At 41.5% G+C, this 23,936-nt stretch overlaps 2 protein-coding genes across 15 annotated transcripts in view; one reads left to right on the forward strand and one right to left on the reverse strand.

Annotated features, from left to right (window-relative positions):
* The window catches only part of WNK1 (WNK lysine deficient protein kinase 1), a 104,729-nt gene extending 97,853 nt beyond the window's left edge, over positions 1-6,876 (forward strand). For 7 of the 12 annotated variants that reach the window (XM_035345567.1, XM_035345627.1, XM_035345620.1 and 4 more), the window contains 3 exons: positions 225-266; positions 3,463-3,650; positions 3,952-6,876. In XM_035345567.1, the coding sequence (XP_035201458.1) occupies positions 225-266; positions 3,463-3,650; positions 3,952-4,266 (545 nt within the window). In that variant the 3' untranslated portion in view covers positions 4,267-6,876. The remainder of the gene's footprint in view (positions 1-224; positions 267-3,462; positions 3,651-3,951) is intronic. The other 5 variants (XM_035345586.1, XM_035345608.1, XM_035345634.1 and 2 more) reach the window with 2 other exon arrangements.
* Positions 6,877-8,993: 2,117 nt separating this feature from the next.
* Positions 8,994-22,321, reverse strand: RAD52 (RAD52 homolog, DNA repair protein). 3 transcript variants are annotated; one of them, XM_035345798.1, is made up of 13 exons: positions 22,191-22,314; positions 20,566-20,619; positions 18,856-18,944; positions 17,333-17,434; positions 16,713-16,806; positions 15,322-15,389; positions 14,943-15,061; positions 14,777-14,852; positions 11,951-12,147; positions 11,604-11,746; positions 10,894-10,974; positions 10,109-10,354; positions 8,994-9,814 (listed from the first exon to the last, which is right to left on the reverse strand). In XM_035345798.1, the coding sequence occupies exons 3-13, from the start codon at positions 18,940-18,942 to the stop codon at positions 9,756-9,758; spliced, it is 1,272 nt and encodes a 423-aa protein (XP_035201689.1). In that variant the 5' UTR covers positions 18,943-18,944; positions 20,566-20,619; positions 22,191-22,314; the 3' UTR covers positions 8,994-9,755. The 3 variants fall into 3 exon arrangements, with proteins under 3 accessions (XP_035201689.1, XP_035201697.1, XP_035201678.1); XM_035345806.1 differs by lacking the exon at positions 20,566-20,619 and having other exon boundaries at positions 11,604-11,740; positions 22,191-22,321; XM_035345787.1 differs by lacking the exon at positions 20,566-20,619 and having other exon boundaries at positions 22,191-22,321.
* Between the last annotated feature and the right edge of the window lie 1,615 nt (positions 22,322-23,936).

Raw genomic sequence — 23,936 nt, forward strand, 5'->3', positions numbered from 1 at the left:
AATAAAGGCAGGAGGCTGAACCATTTCTTTCTCTGAAAGTACAGCTGATGAAACTGTCAGACCAGTCTTTGGATTTGTTCCTAGAATGTCCCAGTAGTAACTTCAAGAGCCATGCTGTGCTACGTCCTCTGTTTCTCACCAAGCTTTTTGTACTGTTTGCTGATACTAAACATTTCTCACTGTTTCTCTTATCTTTAACAAATGACTCTCTCTTTGTGCTTCAGGGAAGATGGTGAAAAAAGTCTGTCCTTGCAACCAGCTCTGTAGTAATTATCTTATTTCTGTTATCTCCAGTTCCTGATTGTGAAGCTGTTCATTGGCTTTTTCTGGTCACTGAAGCCTTACCTCTCTGACTCTGTCTCCAGCACAGCATCTGTCTGTCTCTGTTGTGCCCTCTAATGTCTACTCTGTTAGCATATTTGTACAGTGTGGCTATTACTTCTGCAGAAAGGTGGAGGCAGGCAGAACCTCACCTTCGCTGTGGTGCTCTTTGCTCACTGCTAATGACAGCAAATTGAGCATCAGGGTCAGCAGCTCACTGTGATGTGCTAAAATTGTACCTTTGAGCAGCTGGTCTGTTTGCCTCTCTGATGGGTTCTGCCACCTCAGTGACAGCTCCAATTGCAGAGACTCCATCAACATTTTAAGAGTGAGAGTAAGCCATCAGACCCAGATCGCCGGTCTGTGTCTAAAAGTAAGAGATGCTGAGAAAAGCCTGGGTGTGGTTGTGCCATTTAAGATTTTGAAAGGTGCCTATTCGCTGCTGGCTTATGGGGAGGTTAAAAAAAAAAAAAAAAAAAAGAGCGGAATAAAGGCATTGTAGGTAGCAGGCTGGAGAGGGAGAAGCCTTTTCACTTCAGATCACTCACCTCAGAGCAGAACTGGGGACGGCTGCTGTGACCGAGCAGGAATGCGGGGGGCTCTTCCCATTGAATGCTACAAATTGAAACACTTCCTTTGCAGACTCTTCTGGATGGCAGCTTCGGTAGGTGGTGAATACATCAGAGCTAAAATGTGAAATTCCTGAGAGGGCAGTTTTTAAATCGATACTGTGGGAGCTCCAGTAATTTTATAGCTCGCCTCTAGTAGTATAGGCTGGTCTGCTTCAGATTGCGACCTGGGGCTGGAGCTCAGAAATAAAATTACTTTTTAGACAAGGCTCTCGTTGCCGCTCACCTTTCCCACCTGCCTTAAACCCTGAACCAAACCCTAAACCAATCCATTCCAAAGCATTTGAGATTTCCTAAATAATTTTTCACATTCTCAGATGAATGCATTGATAAATGCATATTCCTTGAAAAATTCTATTATTTGTGTGGCCTGAAGAAGCTCTTCAGCGTAGGGCCAGGATCCTAGGTTGTAAGCTGTATGCTTACTGATCAAAGCAGAAATGTGAGATACCAAAACCAGATATTGGCTGTCATGAAGAGTATGAGAGTGAGTGTGTCAAGCTCTGCATGAACCCTCATGGTGGAATGTGATTGTTAGTGGTTTTGATGCCTCCTCTTGAGTACCCCTTTGTTGGTTTTGCTTGGTTTGTCTTTAGTTTCACCTTTCATGTCATAGTTCTGATTAAATAATTGTATTCTGAGCACTCTCCATGCGCTGCATGCTTCGGGTTCTCGTTATTTTATTGTAGACTTTACCTTGCCACCTTACAGTGAGTTTCTGTTACTTGTTCATCTGAGCTGCAGCTGCACACCCTGGTCAGGGAACCTAATGCTTTCCTCCCCGTGGGTACGGTTGCATGTGTTTGCCTGCCTGAACCCGTGAGCACCCACACAGGGAGCCACTTCCATGCTCGAGTTGGAACTGGTGGGAGGGATGGGTGTCCTTCCCTCTTCAGCACCACTAGAGGCAGTAACACTGCTTAATTGTCCTGCATAGTAAGTATGTCACCTTCCTGATTCACTCCTTAATGTGAAGCATTCCTGCAGGGGGTTGGAGCCAGTTCTCTCTTTGATACTGTGGCTGCAAGGAATGAGGCTGGTAGCCAGGGAACGTGGTGCCGGTGGATTAACTGTCAGGCAAGAGGCAGGGACTGTCATTTGGCCCTTATAATACAGAGGTGATTTTCATTGCTGGGGCTTTTCATGCTCCACTTTTAGTCAGTTTTCTTCAGAAATTCTGCCATACGCTCAAGTTTTCCTAGACTTCCCAGTTGCAGTCTTCAGAGCAAGCCAGTAGAAAGGTTTGAGGAGCTTTGAGAACCAAGGCCAAGCAGGTGAGGGTGTGTGCTCGCAGTGAGTGCAGGGTTTAGCATCGCAATGGCAGGATGCTTATTTTTGGTGCTTTAATAGCTTTTGTACTAAATGGATTTGAGAAATCTAGATTAGTTCTGCCTTTATCATGTCCTTCAGAAAAAAACAACACAGAACTATAGACCTAGTGGTTAACCATCATTTCCACATCTGTAAATGGAGACACTTTGCAGTACTACTAGGAATTCAGCAAGCTTCCTTGATGGTATACAGCTTTGATTACTGTTTTGGTAGCTGCCTTTGAAAAGCTCAAACCGGAGTGAAGCTGCTTGTTTAGAAGAGCAAGGTAGGGCGGGGAGGCTATCCAAAACAAAGCTTTGTGATGTTTTCCACAGGCTGCTGTTCAGCAAGCTTTCTAGCAGAACCAAGCCCTGGTATTTCTGTGAAGGTTTTTCTTTGTGTTGTTGCGGTCAGCCCAGTGAACAGAAAAACTTTTCAAAGCAGGGCCAAGGAACTATTCTCATTTCTGCCTTCTTTAAGCTGTATTAGTCATTTGCATCTGAAACGCTTATTCTTCTGACATAGGAAATGTGAACATAATGGCAAGAAAAATGCCTTCAGAGGCAAAAAGGCAAAATTTAATGCAGTACAGGCTTCCCATGCTGATCCTGGCTCTTTGGTGGATGAAGACAGTCCCATCTGTTTATTCTCAAGAACATAAGTATGGCAGCTATTGCAAACAACAGTTGCTGTTTCTCACTGTGGGTTCTTTGTGTAATCTGGGTGAATTTTGCCTCTTCATTTTACATAGTGGAGATAATTTTCTACAGAGCAGCTGGCTATGCTGATTGTACTGCTCCTTATTCAGCATCCGGCGTTGTCCTCCAAGGTGGCGTTGACTTGTGCTGATAGTGGTTGCTGCTGATTAAAAGGTATAGGATGAGAGAATGATGTGACTTCTGTCATTTGGTGCCAAAATCTAATCTCCTTTTTCTTCTGCAAAGACCTAGAGGCTGCTACCATTCCCCTCTTAAGATGACTACTTGCAGCACTTCTTGAAAGGCAAACATCCGTGAAATAGATGTGCCTGTAGGAGTCCTTGTAGTTCCTACTTCAGCGTGTCTTGGAATTGAAAAGTAGAATTGATCTGCATGGCATTTTAACTGGCTCTCTATTGTTGTACCACTGCCACAATTATTACATTTACTAGAGAAAGATGATCTTTAACCTATGTTTTGACTCCCGTTTCTTGTACTTTTAGGGACCAGTAGCACTAACACAGTCGGGGCTACAGTGAACAGCCAAGCACCCCAGTCTCAGCCTACTGCTATTGCCTCAAGCCGAAAAGGGACTTTCACAGATGACCTGCACAAGCTGGTAGATAACTGGGCCCGAGATGCCATGAACCTGTCTGGCAAGAAAGTTGGCAAAGGGCATAGCAACTATGAGGTAAGATTTAACCCATGAACGTTTATAGGAAGAAACTGTCGAGTGTCATTGCTGTCTCATTAGTGTGTCAAACAGCAGGTAGTAGAATGGTTGCCATGTAGCCTGGACAACTGTGCCTCAAAAATGTTGGGTATATCTTTTATGTGTGTTATATGACATGCTGTGGAAGGGAAGGGGGATAACTGAAGAGCATGGCCATAGTGTGTCCTTTTAAGCATCCACATGGAAGGGTCCTTGGGATGAGGGGATAACCTGTGGATTTTAAGCAGTTGTGTAACTTGAGGGTTGGATTTTCTTTCAGGGCCCTGGAATGGCAAGAAAATTCTCGGCTCCAGGTCAGCTCTGTATCTCTATGACATCTTCCCTGGGTGCTACGCCCATCTCTGCAGCATCAGCTACCTCTTTAGGTCCCTTCACAAAGGCCATGTGCCCTCCACAGCAGTATGGTTATCCAGCAGCGTCTTTCACCGCTCCATGGAGTGGGACGGGTGGTCCAGCACAGCAACCACTTGGCCAGTTCCAGCCCGTAGGTGCCACATCTTTGCAAAGCTTCAACATCAGCAGTTTGCAGAAATCTATCAGCAACCCTCCAGGCTCCAACCTGCGGACCACTTAGCCGCGCTCGGAGACCATGCTGGCTAGACCTCGGGACAGGACATGGGGAGGGAGATGGGGCCCTGTATCAGCTCCTAGTGCTGCAATGAACTGGTGGCTTGCCAGACTGGGAATGATTTTCTCTTTTCCAACCATTGCTGTTAACTATGTAAAAAGGGGGTTTCCCCACACGCTCACAAGGGGGAGGAGGATGATAAGCATCCTTACGATGGGACAGTTCTTTTGACTTGAGGGGTCCTGCTCTTGTGTGGAGTGAGAGCTGTGAAGATAAGTTATGGGGTCAGTTAACGCAGTCTTGCTGTAAAATTTCTCTCTGGTTTGAGGCTGAATCCACGCGTGTTGAGATGGGAGAGTTGAATCCTAGCATGAGGCTTTAGCACATTTCTCTCCCTGAAGAACCAAGACCAGGAGAAAAGCTGTCCGAATCCCCCTCCTCTCCCTCTCCCCAGTCAATTGTATTTGGCTCCAGAATGGTGGGGCACACGAATGGACTTGCAGTGCAGCCCGTGCTTGATAGGTCATTACTGCTTTAAGTAAGATATTAACAGCTTTGACTGCAGCATTAGAGCAATTTAAATTGTTTAAAAATTTTTAAAGTTCCCTGCGGACATGTACTTACCATCAGTTTTGATGTGGAAACACTGTGATATATAAATGTTGTTGGACAACAGTAGTTTAAAAATGAGTGAAATATAGAGGGTTAAAAAAGTTAAAAAGAAAAAATGGGAAAAAAAGCTAGCTATATCCTTATACTTATTGGAGACACTTTAACTTTTTCCTTTGTATTTTCATTGTATTAGATAAATAAATGTGAATGTAAAATTGTATAAATTAATGTACTTGAATACTTGTCTGTTCTCCCAGTATGCTTGCTGGATATTTTAGTGCCTTGGACTTCTATTGCTTCTGCAGTTAGCATTGTCTTCCCAGCAGACCCCGAGGTGGACGGAGGGCAAGTTCAGAGAAGGATGGATTACTTGTACCTAGTGACCGGGACATTGCAGTTTTCTTAGCGATACCGTTGCTGTTTAGAGTAGGTGCGTGGAGGGCGAAGTCATTGAGGCAGTGGATTGGAACAAGGTGCTGCGTGTGGGGGAAACTTGTCCGAGTGGGTGATCTGAAGTTGCTGGTGTGATGAGGGCCAGGTGGGGGTGGGATGGAGGGTTGCGGGTGACGCCAAATTGAGACTAACCGATATTGTCTACAGAGGCAGGAGGTCTGGATCAGAAATGGAGAGGACGGGGAGAACGTGTGTCTTTGGGAAGGGTCCAATTTAAGATGCAGTTTGACTCCACCTGCGAAGTGGTGAAGATGTTTGGTCAGGATGTGGTTTGAGGGAGAGGTGCCATTGCTCGTTGGCATGGGCTTGTCTGCTGGGATTGCTTTTCTTACCTTTTTTTTTTTTTTTTTTTTTTTTAATCCATTTAAGCCAGGAATAAACTGTCCTGGTGCAACGTCCATTGCCGGCAATGGATGCACTTGAAACAGCCGGCATCAAGAGTTTCCTCAGTCTTATTTTGGAGGATTTATGATTTTGTTCACTCTAACAAATTTCAAGCTGGTACCAGGACTGTAGCTAACCGTCACCTCTTAGTAACTGTACTGTACCTTCTGCTTTGTTCATTTTCCCTTTTCATATTTAAAAATACTGGTTTCCTCTTCAAAGTAAAAATAATACCAGCCAGTATTTATGTAGTGCTGCAAAAAGCTGTGAAGGATCAGCGTACTGCTTCCTGGTACTTGGGAGTAGCTCACTGGTATCCTGGAAGGTGGTGCATCGAGGAGATGTTACTTGCCTGATTTTTTTTTTTTCCCTGAGTGCTGTTCCCCCGTGGAGCCTTAATAGGGAGTTTTTCTGTCTGTGGATGTTCTCACTTTTATTTTTACAAAGAAGCACGCAGGATCCATTCCTTTCCTGTCACTTTTTTTTTTTTTTTTTTTTCAGCAGTTTTGGCAGCAAGGGCATGTACAAGGTGGAGAGGAATGCCTGAGGGTGAAAGCCAGTGGCGAGGAGGCTGGGCTCCGAGTTCCTTGGATTTGGGGGTTTATTCTTTGTAACTAAAGTGCAGACTGGAGCTACAGGAGAGGAGGCTCAAGGCTCATGGTGTGAGTGTGGTGGAAAGGGGGGGCAGAAAACAGGGGTTCCTGCTACTGAAGTTGAACAGAAAACCTCTGCTCTTTGGTCTGATGGGATGCAGAGAGGTTTCCTGAATACACCCAGTGTAAGGGGAGAGGTGTGCTCGAGGAAAAGGAGCAGTTCTGCAAACCTGCGGCAGTAATGAAACAAGGGGAATATTCATGACAGGGGAACTAATCAGCTGAATGCAGCACGTGGTTATTTAATTTTGATCTAATAAGTTTGAGGTCGTTTTCACTTCATGTTATGCAAGAACTGGTTTTATTTACCATTGATTCCCCCTTCCCCTCCTGTGGATGAATAACTGAAGTCTAGAGGAATAAACTAATGCTACTGAACTGTTAAATTATTTTGTTTAATATTACACTTTGAGTATCTTTTTCCACATAAAATCTGTTTCTGAATTACAAGCGTTTTCTTTACATTATTTAACAATGTACACTGTAAAAAAATAAAAATAAAAAAAAATAAAAAGAATTGAAACTTTGGGCTTCCCTGGCCGTAGTAGTTAGTTGTATATTTTGCACTAAACCCAGGCACTGCGCTTCTTGTACGACTGCGCTTTGTGCTGCCAGTTGTTACCTTTGTAGAATATTGAACGAAGTCATTGAAATAAACCAAACCTGCTTTTGTTGAGCGGTGGGTTTTCTTGCTGAACAGCAGGTTCCAACCTTTCCTTCCTGCTCTGGGAGTGATTTCACTTACCCAATTTATCACAGGAAAGTACAAGAAACCCATTTCAAGGAGACCTGTAACTTCTCAAAAGCAGTGATCAATGAGCCTTGGACCTTCTAATAAAATTCTCTGAAGCAAGATACTACAAAGAGCAATTCATAGCATGAGTCTTTAAGAGAGGAGGAGTCCAAGGGGTTAAGGAAAAGGGAGGGAGAAGGTTGCAGGATAATGCCCAGAGTGGTAGGGGAGCGCTTACGGCTGAGATTGTCATGCAGTTGTCGAAACATAGCTAGGCCACTAGGGAGCTTGGCTGCTCTCCCAGCCTGCAACACAGGTGAAGTGTAAGCAGCAGGGGTTCTGTGCTTCCTTTTGGGCAATGAAGCTACTAGAGTGGGGGTGCTAAAAGGGCTGGGGAAGCCCCTGCCTTGGCAGGGAACAGTCCCACTCCCCTCTTCTGCTGGGCCCATCACCCTCCTCTCGGGGGTGGAAGGGAGCAGCACCTGTGGTGCTGGGGGCTAACTTTAGTCTAGATCTAATCTGAATTCCATCTCCAAATTTGCGACTTTGCTGGTACACGGTATAAGAGGAGAACCACTTTACAGAGTCATTCTCAAGCAGCTGTAGACTCGCAAGAATTATTTGACATTTCTAAACGCTAATTACTGCTGCATTTCTTTCCATTTTAAGAAAGGCTTCTGTTACGAGTCATGCTGCTCAAGTCCTTAAAGAAAAAGCTCCAAGTACAAACTTTACTGCCTTTTTTTTTTTTTTTTTTTTTTTTAATGACCGATCCATGAGGTATATTGCAGTGATTCCTCTCAGCAGAGGCATATCTACAATTGCACTGTTCTGGGGTCAAGAAAGCTGATGAAATTGTTTTAGACTTCTAGGTTTTTCTCTTGCAAAAGTTTGGAGAGGGAGGGAGGCTTTGTTGAATACAGTAATGCTGTATGTCTGTGCATTCCCTTCCTTCCAGGTATCTTATTTCAACAGTGGGTGCATGACTCAAACATGTGGTATGTATTTCTTTCCTGAGCTTCAGCCCTGAGTTGGAGAGGAACTAGTACTGGTGAAATCTGAAACTATTTTTTAAGTATAATACGTTACATTTAACTGTAACTTGTCTTATATTTCCATAGTTAAATCAATGCTTGTTCTTCGTCCTCTTTGGGAATTAAGTGGATAACAGTCTACTTAAGGAAAAAGGAAAAGTGGTGAAGGTGAAGTAGGAGGAACAGGAATAAATGCTTACTACCTCAAATGTAACACTTAGATTGCTTTAAGAGGTGCGTCCAGATAAGCCAGGAATAGCAAAGCACAGGAACGAGGGCCTGTTTCAAGTTTGACATCAATTTTGGGGTTGGACCAACCAAAGTTTGTAAATTTCCTCGTTCAGCTCAAACTTCGAGTCATGCTTTATCATCATCCTTGCCTCTGGGCCTCAGGTAATGAAGAACCAGCTTCGACACGTGGGGAACTCAAACTGCCACCTGCCAGGGAGAGTACTGCCAGCACAGGTGCCAGCTTGAACGCTGCCGTGGTGCTGCCAGGTTCCTGCCCAGGGCAGCAGGAGCTCCAGCTGAGCCTCTTTGCCACACGAGGAAGGGCCCAGGTAGCTGCCCAGCAGAACTGCTCCCTTTCCAGAGCAGGGCTTCTCAAACTGGACATGGGAGTGGTTGTTAAGCACTGCCTAAAATTTCTTCTTTGACCGTAGTTGAAGGAATAGCTGCTGCTTTGTGCTGCTTAAAACCCACTGGAACCTTTGCCCCTGTTAAAGCAAACGCTGTGCGCAGTGGTGTCTAGCTTCCTGCTCGCACCTGGTCAGAACACATTAGCAGCTTTGAGCATGTTAAACAGGACATGAGTTGTAACTGTTTGAATAATAATGAGGCATGAAGAGCAATGACTATGGTTTGTTTTCTCCAAATTTCATGTTTATTTTTGTGTTAAAAATACGACTATAAGCTTATTTAAAACATTAAAAAAACCTGCAGCTCCCATTCATTTTACAGAGAGTCCAGAGGAACAGCCTGAGATGCTTTGTGTACTCAGCAGCAATCCGAGCACACTCCTGCCCTGGCAGAGGTGAACAAAGGTGCTGTGCTGCTGCTGGACAGGAATCCGGCCTGACTGAGGAAGAATTTGAGGCAGAGCTGTGTCAGAGCAATGCTTCTGACTCTGTCTGTGTGTCCCCAGGGCAAACAGCTGGGCTCCACACCACAGGCAGCCACTGCCACAGCTGCAAACAGCCACATGGACCAGGAGAGCACAGTTGGTATGCGTTTGTGTGACCGTAACCCACCCCCTCATTTTATTGACAAAACATTCCTGTATGCTGAAATGCAACACTGAGGAAGAAAGAAATGATGAATGGCAACTCATTTTAAGGATTACTTGTGTTACAATTTCAGGCGAATTACTTGTAACTCCAGCTTGTAATATAGCCAGAAGTCGATGCTGCAGAAGCACAAATGATTACTTGTTCATAGGAAAAAAAACTGAAATATGTAACAACCCAAAAGCACCTGAAGTTCTTGCTGGTTGTATTAAACTCTTCTGTGTTGCTTCATCATAACATACAGGACAATCTATTAATAGTCTTCCTCACATACTTTGAAGAGCCAGCTGCAGTCTTCTGATGTAACCCAGTATTGTGGGTAACAATACCACCAGGTGTCCTATGTAGGTTCTAGCCTCCTCTTCTTCAAGCTTTGACTTCTTCTGTGAGGGCTGGGCTCTGCTAAACAGGGAGACAATGAGAAATGGAAGTTTCTTAAAGCTTTTCTCTGCTTCTCTAAGTGCTCATTGATTCATTCTTTAGCTCTTCCTTCAGAGGATAGTTGGATGGAAAAAACAGTTGTCCTAGCCCACTGTCACGGCACTCCACAGCCAGGTCCAAAAAAAGAGGGATGTTTCTCCCCCTCCAGATTAATAACCTAACTAGTGCATTCAATGCAATCTAGCAACGCTTTCAAAGTCAGGAGCTGTTTGTAAGACAGAAAGAACGTGGTCATTTTATTATAGCACGTACCTGGTGCATGCTGGTCAGCACTGTGGCTGTTGCTCATGAGAGCAGCAGATGGCTGCAGTTGTGCAGGTCTCGGAGAAGATTTGTGATAATTCATTCTCTGAGGGGTTCTGTTACGGGTAATCATTTGGTGACGTCCACAGGGTGTTTTTGGTGTCTGCTGTCCAGCTAATGGGCCTGCCATTTTGTGACCCATTATCTTGTTCAGATCAGCGGTCTCCAAGGAAATGTCCCAAAGTTCGGGATCATCTAGAATGAATGAAAAGATGATGAAACCACACGACAGTATGGTATTACAGGAACAATCACTGCAGGACCAGCCCACTCTCCAGTAGTGGGTAGTGGCCACTATAAAAGTTAAATGTCAGTGCACAACCAAAGAACAGTACTACCCCCTGTGCTCTGAACTTAAGCAATGTCCACACACTGTGGTATGCAACTCAAATAGCCGGTTACATTAAGCAAAGACTTTCCTCCCAGCCCCTGCAGATGTTCTGTTTCTGTGTAACGTTGTTTGAAGGAATGGGTTTACCAAACATGAATAACCATGCTCTACTGGTATGAATGGCATGGTATGAAACCCCTTGTAGTGATGGGCATCTCATCTGTTGTACCTTTTAGTATCATTTTCCTGCTATTCAAGCAAGATTATTACCGCTAAGCTCTCAGGATTAGACCCAAACTTCTATTATTCCAGCCTCTTCACAACTTTTCCCTTTATGCTACTTCGAAGAGTTAATATAAATGTTAATGATTTAACATGCTGTTATTAATTATTTTTGGCTGACCTGCAAAGAGATCTTCTTCTATTGCTAGATCCTGTTGTACTGCTGCTGGAGTGTCCTGTTTTACAGGAGGATGGGCTGTTGCTAGACAGAAGTAAAACAAAGATTAAAGTTAGAAATACAGAAGAACTCTTGTTCCTCCTTAACAGCATACATCTGAAATGATCATCACCAGCTGCCACCAGGTACCCTCTTTCCCCACAGCTGCTTACGTTTTGGAGCAGTATGCGGAATGGTGAGATGCTGATGATGACTAGTAAGAGCAATTGCACTACTGTAAGATGTTTTTTAGCCTGTTTTACTCTGCCCCCAAGTTCCTGCTTACGACACAGCTGTCCAGACTTCCCCATGAGTGAAGACCAACATATTAGTGGTTAATGCAAGGTCTGTTTGGCAGCAAACCACCTCAGTGAAGTGCTGCAGCCTCAGCCCTGATGCAGCGTGTTAATGGTACAGATGTTGATGGCTGTGCTACATGAAGCTTTAGAGTGGTTGTAGAGTTACAGTTTTAATGATGCAGTTTCAGAGATGACATTCCTGCCCCTTTAAGAATGTGGGGAAATGAGTATGATGATCCTCTTTCCTTTGGTCTCAAAGGTGTGTGATAGTACAGTACAGAAGCAAAAGAAACTGGTCAGGCTCCTGTACTAAGGACAATGCATGCCTGCCAGTAGCTATCATTAAAACTGTCAATTTTTAATGCCACATCTTACCCTGTTTGCTGCTAGGAGTGACTTCGGTAACCTGACATCTCTTCTCCATCTGTTCCCGAAACTGCTGCTGTAGCTGCTTTTGGCGCAATTTCCGCTGGTAAGTGGCATCACACTCAATAGCTAAGGAATCTGAATTTCTGCCCCTCCCCCAGGTAAGCACAAAGTTAGTTAAAATAAGATTTCAGCAATTATCTTTTATGAAGAAAGTTGTATAAAGAAATAACAGCAAGCAAAATCCACTAAACTGGTATTTTATGGCATCTTCCACTTTGAGCCGTCCCCATGTTTTAAAGCGAACAGTAACTTCTAACATATCTTGTAAAATAAATGCATAGTAGTGGTCTTACCTGGAACTGTTTGGCTGTTTCTGATCTTCTCTCACTACAGAAGCCTCTGTGTGACTGGGTTTATAAGTATATGCTGCCTCATGATGCTCTCTCCATCCTGTGTTCTGCCTTTCCAAACAGCTGTTGTATCTTGCTTTCTCAATTTCAGGCTCATAGTCCTGTCTTTTAGCTTTCACCAAATCTAACTCATGGGGCATCTAGAAAAGAAAAAAAAAAAAAAAGAAAATATATTCAGAAATTTCTGTCATCAACTTAATGAAATATGCACAGGCCTTTTCTATATGGTACTGTTAGGAACTCTTATTTTGTTTGCCCTAAGTGGAGCAGTAAGATAGGAAACCAAAATGCATTTTTAGTACATCACTGGTCGAGTTTATCACTGAATTCATGCAACTTTGTGTCAGTTTAATAGTGGAGTGCTTCAGGGCAGATATCTCATGTCTCCCCATATTCTGCTTGCTGCATCTGAGAATAGAGGAAGAATTCTGTAGCTCCTCAGTCTCACAAGTCTATTGTTGGCATCTGTTAGTTTTTCCAGTTCTGTTTTCACATGTGTTTTAAAGGACAATGGCAGACACTTGCATAGCTCTGTGAGCATGTGGTCACTGAGGAAGGTATGGTACTCTGTTTCTATTAAAGACAGAATGGTTTGTCTCTGTGATTTTACAAGTTTGTGGCAACACCACTAATGGAAAATGACCGTGGCAAAACAGAAATCTGTTTCATCTTTAATTTGAATCAGTTTCTACAGCTTAAGTTAGCTAGACAGAGCCATATTAGAGCTCCAGCAGAGTTTAGTAGATCCTGTTACGATGAAGTTAACTTTCGTATGCAGCTCCATGGATCAGCAGTGGTAAAAGGCTTACTTGTTCCTCAATGTGCAAGGTAGGGTACTGCCTAGGGGCCTACTGCCCCCAGCTGGTACACATCAGGAGCTAACAAGATTAATGTTTACTGTGGTGCAACTTCAGTAACAGCCAGGGCATCTTTAATGCTAATACGGGCTGCTACGTTATGCCAAAGCACCCTTTGTGATAGCTCTGAAAGAATGGGCTTACAGTACTGTTGTTATGGGTGGAATGTACAACGCATTTTTTTTCTCTCTCTGGACCAGAGACCTCCAAAAGAGGCATTTCTCCATGGTGTGGTTACCTCAGAAGGTTCACTGTTTGACCTAGTACCACAGCCAAGTCTAATGCACCCAGCTTTCATCATTCAGTTGCAAATTTTGGGTACCAACACATGTTGAAGCCAAGCAGAGGATATTTTACAGGGACGCTTGTGTGCTGCTAATGTACCACAAGAACAAAATACACTGTTTACCTCTTTTGCTTTTCTGTGGTAAAACTTTGAAGCAACTGGCAACAGCCACAATTTTTTAGGATCCAGTCTAAAGGTTTAGGTTCCTCCTTTGTGACATAGATGCATCTAGTATTTTGCAGTGTTCTTTTGGGAAGGACCCAACTGGGTTACATTGAAAGTTGAAATCACCTTTTGAAACTAACTTTGCTTGAGACCACAGTACAAAAATATTGTTTCCAAAAGAACTACTTGTTAGCTATTCTAAACAGAACAATGAACAGACCTCTGAGAGCTAACATACAGGCACATTGTACTCTTTTTTTGCAATGACCATGCTGAGTATAGTTTCTATCTAGCTGGTGATGTGCATTAGAGCTTTGCAGAGGTTTGCATAACGGTTAGTGAAAGGACAAGACAACCATCAGCACACAAATTGATATTGCTACTGTATGGATTTTGCTTAATTTTAAGTAACTTTATTTGAAGGATTAAGTCTTCCTCATGGAAAAAAACTCCCTATTTTCTGCCAGAACTCACTAAAAGCTAGAGAACAGTTCTTCCTGCTGATCACTGGTTGACATTCAGGCTGTCACCCTGAGAGACTTCAGGGCTAAATGAAAGAGTCCTGATTTTGCAGAAATGCACACAGGAGCTTTATCTGTTTTAGGGTAGGTCATGCAGATAATAGATGTACCATCTGGCTATTTTTTGCCTACAGCCTCTTATCACCTCTTCCAGCAACTGCCAGTTGTGTCACTGTATGAAGTCAACTCCTATCCTTTTTTTGATTCTTGAAAAAGTCCAGCACTTAGAGGAATATGTCATATACATCTGATTTTAAAATTCCAAGTAAGTAATAAATCAGATTGTGCTACCACTGTCAATGAGAAAAAACAAAGAACAGTTTTGCCTCTTGTCTTATAGGGCAAAATATCATGCACGCTGCCTTGACAGACACTATTCTGCCAAGCATTTCAATTTCATTTGTGATACATCTGTGAATGAGAGTGGTAGCACTGCTGATGAACATTTAAGCACAAGTGGCTGGATGAGAGTGATGAAATGAGTTGGTGCAAGTGACTAAGCTTAAATGGGCTTAGCAACTGCAGCATGTGTAGGAGATGACACCTAGAAAAAGCTAGTTTAAACAGTGAACAATTACTGGTGTAGCATTTAACCTGTTATGAACACAGACATAACTGTATGTGTTACTGGCACTAAAGAGAGACTTAAACAACGTGGCACTAAATGTCACATAAGATCTTGAGTAGAATACTGTTTCCTCACCACAGTAAGCTTGCATAATGCAAATGGTTAAACTTTGGAGCATTTCTCGTAAAATGCTAGGGAAGAACTCAGTAAAAGAGTTAATGCAATCACAATAGCACGAAAATGCTGTGGGTGTCAGCAGGAAATATTCAGGAATAAGATGCATTTATGCTATTGTTTAAATTCCTTTTAACACGAATGATCAGGAACAATCAATATCTAACAGTCCCTGCTGTAAAAGACCATGTACTGCACCTGACGTGGAAGTTTATTCACAGCTCGTAGGTAGTCTTTGTCTAGGATGCAGTTCCCAAGAGCATTCCCAAAGCACCTGAGAAACAAGGACAATTCATTGTCACTGAAAACAGAACTTAATTCTCAATTCCCTTCTGCGTATGTACAAGTACTGATCTTCGCTTACTTGAGCGCCCTCTTCAGTCCATCTGTTACTGCCTCCTTTCTTGCCTTTTCTAAGGACAAGGCCTTCGACTTCAGGCCTTCACTGACTCCATAACCTACGTCTTCATGGTATGACCCATCCTGCAGTAAGATTTAAAACAAACAAAAACAACTAAGTATCAGGGAGGTTCTGTGCATCTATCACTTCTCATTAGATGTTGTGCTTTCCTAAGCCTGATTATTCACTCTTAGCTGGATGTTCTATAGCAAGGTCAACCTTTTAGACGCCACTATATTCTCTGGTATAGAGCAATACTCCTGAGAACCACAGCCTGACCTACACGTGAACTTTCTTTCCCAGCTTTAAGCAATTGCTCAGAGTAAACAAAAAGTCCACTTACCTTAAGCTGAACTTTCACAAATGCACAGACCCCCACATAGAACCTGCCATTGTTGAGGTCAACAAAGTCTGAGGGGAAAAATGTAGCATCCTAAATAATAGAAAAGACTTCTGATCCACATGTAGATCTAATTTAATTTCTTCAAGATATTTGTAAATCTGCAGCATATTTGCTGAACAGACCCGAGATACTATGTCTTCTACAAAATGGAGTATGATTTACAAGGTATTAACTGTAGGCTGAGAATGATAACTTCAGTATATGCTCTGAGTATGTTATGTTTTCAGGTTATCAGCGTCTAGACCTGCCATACACTTGCACCCTGGTATTATGTGTATAAACTCCTGTACTCATCTGGTCCACTTGACCAATTGTTTTGTAAACCTGCCAGAGGTGCAATCATTTTATGGTACATGGGTTTATAAAAAAGTATAACATCTTCTGTCTCTGAACTGCTAAGGTATGACTCGTTATGGGATAATTTTGAGAAAAAAAAAAAAAATTTTTTAATAATATTATTTTTTTTTTTACTGAAAAAAAAAAAAAAAAAAAGTGGTACATACTAGGTGAAAAACCATGAAATAACTTGTTCTAGAATCTACCAGCCAGATGTATGAAATATTCTTAAAAGTGTGGGGGGTGTGATGCAGTGGGGTGGGGAGGGGGTGGCAGTGAGCGGGGCAGAAAAGCAAAGATGTACATTTACTCAGCTGGGTTGAGCTACTTCAACAAATTGACTTGGGCTTAAGCGTAGCAGATCTGCAAGGACAATGTTTCTCTAGCAGCCACTATTTCAGCTTTCAGGACAGGGGAAGCTTCAGCTTCAAAAACATCCGAATATCACTTCCTAGGAAGTGTTTTTTTCAAAGCTTTCTACTACAAAAATACTTGATAGAAGAGGAATCAGTAGGGGAAAAAAAAAAAAGGACGCTAAAGATAAGGGGAATATTAACTCAGATACTTTTTGGAACGTAAAATTTACAAGTGAGAATGACAGTAGGCTCAGGGTTGCTGGATGTTAAAACAAATGGTTTAATTGTTGTAACTCTTGACTGGGTATTCCCAAAGAGATCAGAAAACTTGATTAGAATAGCTAATAAACACCCTTAGAATAATTAATTTGACATATTCCTGTATAAGAGCTAAACAGAAAAGAAAACCTACATTATAATTAAATTTCTCTCATTCTTACCTGCTGCTAAGACACCTGAAAATTCCACGTGCCTTTTGCCAGGTTCTAATACTTAAAATACATACCAAGAAATACATAAATGGTCATGTCCTTGGATAGATACCATTGTCATTATTTGAAAGACATTTCCTTCAAGGTTTCATGGTGAAACAAGAAGACAGATTTTTTATTTATTTTTTAATCCTAAAGAGGTACTTACCAACATTCTGTTGAGTGACTGAATGTGCCCAGCCATTGAAGCCAAACATCTCATTGGCCAGACTGATTACCTTGTGACCCTCAATGTAGCAGACCTGAAAAGAAAGGCACATACATACATATATACACATATACACATTATTTATTTTAAAAAGAGATTACACAGATCGTCTGACACTGAAGAAACACAGCTAAATTCAGGATAATGTGCATGTGCAGATTTAGGTTCTCCTTCTCCTCATAACAGCTGTGGTGGGGGGAATTGACTGAAAATAGAACTGAATTAATGGAAGTAGAGGTAGCAGATGCTAAAGAGGTAAAAATACACCTAATGCCATATAATGATTTATATATTCCAGTTCTGGAAAAAACTCAACATTTCACAAGTAGACAAATATTCCCTTTTAAAGGATGAAGCACTGAAAAGTGGCTTTTCCTAAAGCATATAAGAACCTATGGCTAAGTTAAAGCCAGAGTTCATGCTATCCTGATTTTACTTTATTATATGCATATTGCACTACCAGTGGGAAATTAACTTCAAAAACGTTTATTTATTATTTTTACAGTAGTTCTCCTGGAAAAAAAAAGTGAGTTGAAACATCTGTGGAGGTTAATTCGTACCTTTTGTCCTCCTCCAGCTTGTCGACTGCTGATATATTCCGGACCCAGTTTCTGACGAAGAGCATGCTGGATAGCTTGATACTCATTTGCTGTATATTGACACTTGATGAAAACAAAGACAAGATTTCTCACTCCCTCTGTACTAGCTCCCCCCTCGTCTCCTTATTTCACTTCTTAATTCAGTTTTTCCATACACAGTCCTTCCAAGAGGTGTATGAGCCATTTTTAGAATCAGGATGTAACTGACAAATTGGGGTGTGTGTACATACTTGTGCGTTATATAGTTTTTTCCTTATTCTTGAGGTCACATGTATACAAGCACTAATTATTAAACTGTAGCATGTTTTTTCCATTTTTCATAACCATCATTTACATTAGAAGAACTTAAGACAGGTCTGTTAGTGTCCTATTGATATCTTAATGCAGTCATAATCCTAGTCATGGCTGCCTAACACAAACATACAAGTGCATGTTTGTACATACCTCTCAAAAATAAAATATAATACTTCGCAGGAAAAGTATGTTTAAAAACGTCAATGAAACTAACATTTAACCTTACTCTATCACCGTGTTCCATCACAGGCAGATAGGACAGCAGCTCAGGCAACCAGTCAAACTAGAAAGTTATTGAGTACTGTTCAGCATATTCCCCTCGTGCAGCGAAGGTCCTCTGGATAACCCCAGCATCACTGGTATCATTAGGAAGCCCAGAGTGTTGTAACTTGTGCTGCATGTCTTAGTAGAAACGCAATTTATATTCTGCAAAGGTTAGAGAGGTTTAATTGCATGTTTAAGGATTCAAGCATTATAAAGCTTGTGCTGCTATGCTATGATGCGGGACAGAACAGAGATTTCACCACCTGTACAGTAAGTATTGTGTATTCACATATTGGCCGCCTCATCACTCAGTAGAACAGTATTTGACAGTGTGTGTGTGCCATTTAGTTCTAGTGCCTGCCAAATCTCTCACATTTTTCTTAAACTTTAAACTTAAAGGAATAACTTGGTCTTCTTCTGTAACTAGAATGTAAACCTGTTACTAAAAATGTAAGGAAAAATGGAGAGTATATGTGCATACGCCACATTCAGAAACTATTTATAAACGCCTATCATGGGGAAGGGAATTTGCTGCCAAAAGGCAAACTGATTACTGTGCATTTTTCCCCAATTTATTTTTTTAAGTAGGTGAATGAAAGCAGTTTACTTTTCTGATCCAGTACTGAGAATGTGTGTAAGCATGAGCCAGGTCATCTGCAATACAAGAGAATAAAATGAGCCCCACTTTTTAACGAACAAAATTAAAAACATGTTGTAAAAAATCCAGATTAACTTACTATAACTAGAGACATGCCATTGCTATCATGGAGGAAAATGTAATGTACAATTAGGTATGGAACAGCCTGGGTAAAGGATATGACTCTAGCCTTACTGTATCCAATTTTAAAAGGAGGAAATATGCAGAGCAGATTTCCAGAAGTGCAAGCACACAACTTCCACATCTCTCTCATTGCAAAGGAACTGACCTGTCCGAAGCGAGCAACTGAATTGCTAGTGCTGGAACTGCTGCTGCTGATGTGGCTTTCGCTGTCCTTCCCTTGACTTTCAGGCATCCCTTAAGATAAAAGAAAATACAAACACTGAAAATAACAGGACCAACAGTCCATAAGAAGACACGTCAAAAAGGTGATGAAGGTCAATGCCCAGAAAGTGTTGAGTCCGCTGCAAAATATTAGACATTACTATTATACTCCTCACTCCATGGAACTGCTGCAGGACCAATTAGAAATTTGTCCGGTGATGTTTTGTAACACATTAAACTCTTATTAAATGTTATACTATGTAGGCAGAAATAGCTAGCTTCATCTGAGAAGCAGAGGTGCTGCTCTGGTCCTTCATTCATTAAAAACAATGAGGGTGAGACTGAATTGAGTTAAATGATTATTTTATTTAAAGAACAAATAAAATATTCTTGCTAGTAAAATAAATAAAAATTCCAAAGCATCTGGATCTTGTACAATATCAGGCTAGAATAACACCAACAAAATATTTTGAGTCATTATTCTAAATAAGAAACTGGTAACATACATTTTTTCCTTTTAGGTAAGTGTGAATGCATTGTACCATTCTAGGTAATGAAAACCAAAACGTCTCGCTCTTTCAGATCCTTCAGCACTGTCTTCCTCCATTGATTTCAATATTCACTAATACTTTGATAAAAAGCAGAAAGCACTTTCTAAAATTGTGCTTGTCCATACCCTGATTTGTTCATCTTCATTTTAGATTATTGTTTTGACTATAATTGTCTTGTGTTATGACAGTATCACATAAACCACATAGAGCTGAAAATCATAGAGAAGCTGTACAGAACCCGTTTTAAGAAGCTGTGCTGATAATTCAGTAGATGGCACCCTTTTCCAAGTCAGTATCCAACAATTGCCCAGTGGTAACTGGGCTTCCACTCCACAGTGCTGCTGGAGAAGTGGTGCTGAGCTTAAACAACAGGAGCACAAAGGAGCTGCAGCACCACTTCGGTATGAGCCTACAGAGGCAGTCTTGTATACTGTATTTGCACAAATGCTGAGTACAGCTGGCTTTAGTCTATCAGTCCATAAGACTTCTGTATACAACACGAATATAAGACAAGTCAATCTACATACAGGACAGATGGGATATCAAAACAGTTGGATAAAGTTTAAAATCCTCTACAGACAGTGATATTTGACAGTGAGTAGGAGCCTAACAAATATTATGTTTTGCTACTGTACTTCACGTTCAGCACTTTTTCAAATAAGTTGTTTTTCTGACCTCTATACAAGGAATCCAAATTTTTAGTAAGAACTTAGAAACAATTTTCAGAAAAAAATCATAGTAGCCATTTCCTCGGCAAGTGTGAATACCAATAATTAAACTAGGTGTAGCTAAAATTCTCCTTAATTTTGGTTGGCTATAATTATTCACCTTCTATCCCACCGTTGTGTAATTGCAGAGCTTATACAGTTAAGTATGTTGCAATCGAAAGTTAGCTGCAATTTGTGGTAAGCATATTTGGTTTTGGAAGAGGACGTGTAGAAATTCATATTACCAGGAGAGATACTCGTGATTTAAGCAGGCTATATTAGTAGGCTATTTATCCACTTTTTAAGCAGAGTCCGCTGCATCCATTGCAGGGAGACATTTAGAGAGAGAAAAAATAGGTGAGGGAGTGGTGGAGGAAATCAAAGTTTGAACAATACTGTATATTTTTTTCACTCCAGGCAGCCTAAATCAGATCCTAATCAGTACAAAGCCTGTGGGAGAAAAAACAATGCAAGAAATGTGTGCATATGCCTACACAGCCCAGTTTGCCACAAATCTACACACGCAGCAGGTGGGTGGCAGTTTGAAGTAAGACTGCTTTAACTGAAATCAATATTAAACCCTTTAAGTTTTTATCAGGTGTGCACCACTGTCAGCCTAAATTCTATACAGAGATATAGCTTTAACAAAACTGTGAATAAGGTATGGGGGTTGATTTTGAACGAGAATGAGGAAACACGGAATTCCACTAAAAATAGCATCACATCATATGGTTTTAATCTAATGGATTGGATTCCACTAGAAAATTCTAGCAATATACGTCTTTGCAATAAACAGTTTAAACATGTCAGTGGTTTGTATTCAAGTTATGATTTACTGTACAGCTTGTGTGAATGAGACAGCTGATGCTGGTTTAGTTTCAGGCTTTGCTTGTACCAACAGTTTGCTTCAGCTGTGAATCTTGTTTAAGCCAAACATTCTATTGGAGCAATGTGATTTCTTTTTTCAATCTGGTGAAACGCAGCACAGCAAGGCCCTAAGTCTCCAAGCAATTCTCAGAGCATTTCAAAGTGACAGGACTTCAATTTCAAAACTAGTTGAGCAGGAGTTCAGAAGAAAGAAATGTTAATTCTGCAAATGGAATTATAAATATCCCTTGATACTGGAACCAGGAAAGGCAATATTTCCACTCCGCAGTAGAATGTTGTTTCCTCACTCCCCTTCACCCCATATGTTTTAACTCACATTAAACATTAAAATACTGAAGTAGATAATAAGGATAAGCTATTGACTAGAGAACAGAAGACCCTCAAATACCCTCTAGGGCAGTGGTAGGAGATTTCTTGATGCATAAACCAGCGCTAAAAAGCCATATTTTCAACCTGCCTTTAAATACTAAAAATTCAAGTTCATATATTCTTGCTCTGTATGGGGGATGATTTAGAGGATAGCTTAGAGATACCTAGGAATTATCATTTATTACATCTGTGACTTTGACCATTATTTATAGGGAATTGTTTTCATTTTAACTGGCAATGTTCTCAGGTTTTCTTATCGCTGAGAAAAACACACACAAGACTATAGGCGTTGCACTGTGCTTCAGAACACTGCCCTGGTACACTAGAACAGGCAAAGAATCTTAACAGCTTTTACCGCTATTGTGTTTAACATTGCTTTTTAAAAGTGTCGGTAACGAAAGCTTAACATTTCAACAAATTAGGTATTCAATCAAAAAAGGCTGTTTGGGGAAACCAGATATGAAATATTAATTTTCTACAGCACTCTAAAGTGTGTATTGGTTTGTATGAGGGTAGTGAACTGAGCAGCTGCTGAGAAAAATCTGGGTGTCGGCCTCTGATGCTTGTCTGTACCCTACTGATGCCTCTCATTGCTGTTGATCTAGGCTATGTTCTACAGTAGAAACGCTCCAAGAAGAGAATGAAAGCATGTAACACAGAAAGTTTGTGCTGTCTGTAGTAGTTAACATGTATTTGCTTTCAAGGCATAGGAACACAATGTTAACAATTTCTCCTCAGTTACGCATGTTTCAAATTTGACTTACCTTCAAGCCCTCCCAGGTAATTCAGTGGAATCTGTGTGTGTGGTTTCAAAAGCAAATCCTTTAACCCTCAGGTTTATCAGACAGGACTGGGTTTACTTCTGGTATGTCTGGGATGATGACACCCTCCCTGCACAAACCAGAACACACTAATTCAGGTTACACTTTTAACTTATTAATGCTGTAACGAGCACCACATAAAGATTTTTATAACCTTTACCCAGCTTAAGCACAAAAACTTGGTAAATTTGCAAGGGAGTGTTTCTCTTTAAGAATATTCAAAACCATCCAATATCTGAAATGAAGCCTATCCAGTAAATTCCTGCATTTCTGGAACACAGGATAAGAAAATTATCTCCCCATTATGGTGAGTTTCCTGTTACGACAGCCTTTGCGAACATCAATACCTCCACTGAAAGTAGTTATAGGACCCTTCCTCCCCTGCAATTACAAACCCACTTCCAATACAAATGGATTAGTTTAATGCATGTGTTGCTGTGCTTGAGACTGCATATTTTTCTGGTTTTGCTGGTTACTCCTCCAAACGCATTCTTAATAGGTATATACATTAGGTATAAATTACTTCTCTCCTACATGATTTTGTTCACTGTTTTAAAATCGTGCCCAACTGTCACTTTTGCCTGCAAAGGATCCAGAGTTTTATTGGTTAAAAATACATCAATACTAGCAGAGACTATTCCAAAACGTTCTAAATTCAGAGACTATTCCAAAACATTCTAAATTTGACATTTATTTGCTTTCTAAGAATATACGTATCGTATGACACTTCTCACTTTATTTGCATTACTACACAATTTTGTACAGATGTTTCATCGAATGAATTACCTGGCACTCTCTCACAAAGAATCTTTTAATGAAATTATAAAGAAAAAAATCTTCAATAACAACAAATGATGAGCTAGGTTTACAATAAGAGGCAATGTTAAGAGCGTGTCCACAGAAGGGCTACGGAGCTGGTGAAGGGCCTGGAGCACAAGTCCTGTGAGGAGCGGCTGAGGGAACTGGGGCTGTTTGGTCTGGAGAAGAGGAGGCTCAGGGGAGACCTCATTGCTCTCTACAGCTGCCTGAAAGGAAGGTGTGGGGAGCTGGAGATCAGCCACTTCTCACAGGTAATTAGTGATAAGACTAGAGGGAATGGCCTCAAGTTGTGCCAGGGGAGGTTCAGGTTGGAAACGAGGAGACATTTCTTCCCAGAAAGAGCAGTCAGGCATTGGGACGGGTTGCCCAGGGAGGTGGTGGAGTCACCGTCCCTGGGGGTGTTCAAGGAAAGGCTGGACGTGGTGCCTGGGGACATGGGTTAGTGGGTGACATTGGTGGTAGGGGGTGGTTGGACCAGGTGATCTTGGAGGTGTTTTCAACGTAAATGATTCTATGAAAGGAAAGGAGCTTGTTCTGGAGAAAAGGCCTGGCAAAGACAAATGTCAAATACCTTAGGATACATTATTTATGTGGATACTTCTTTCTTAAAGCACATCAGACTGATTCATAACCGCATCAGTTACGTACAAGCCACTTCGGCCATCCCAAGGAAAAGAGAGGAGAGGCTTTTTAGCTCCTCTCAGCAGCGGGGAAGCACACCCTATGTGACTGTGACCGAGGAAAGCCTGTAGGCTCGCCAGATACAGCTGCTGCACACGAAATTAATCCCAGCCAGAACACAGAACGCGAGAGCCCTGTGGGGGACGCGGCGGGGCGGGCCAGCCCTGCCCGCGCGCCCCAACGGCCGCC

Source organism: Oxyura jamaicensis, chromosome 1 (assembly GCF_011077185.1).
Source record: "Oxyura jamaicensis isolate SHBP4307 breed ruddy duck chromosome 1, BPBGC_Ojam_1.0, whole genome shotgun sequence".
NCBI classification, from domain to species: Eukaryota; Metazoa; Chordata; class Aves; order Anseriformes; family Anatidae; genus Oxyura; species Oxyura jamaicensis.

Excerpts from the sequence above, each read along its gene's own strand:
- RAD52 (XM_035345787.1), bottom strand. The coding sequence starts at position 18,942 with ATGCCTGAAAGTCAAGGGAAGGACAGCGAAAGCCACATCAGCAGCAGC. Across the intron at positions 16,807-17,332 it reads AAGCTGGAGGAGGACAAAAG|GTCTGCTACATTGAGGGTCA; the intron begins GTACGAATTAAC and ends CTTTCTTTTCAG. Across the intron at positions 10,975-11,603 it reads CACTCCTAGCAGCAAACAGG|CAACAGCCCATCCTCCTGTA; the intron begins GTAAGATGTGGC and ends ACTTCTGTCTAG.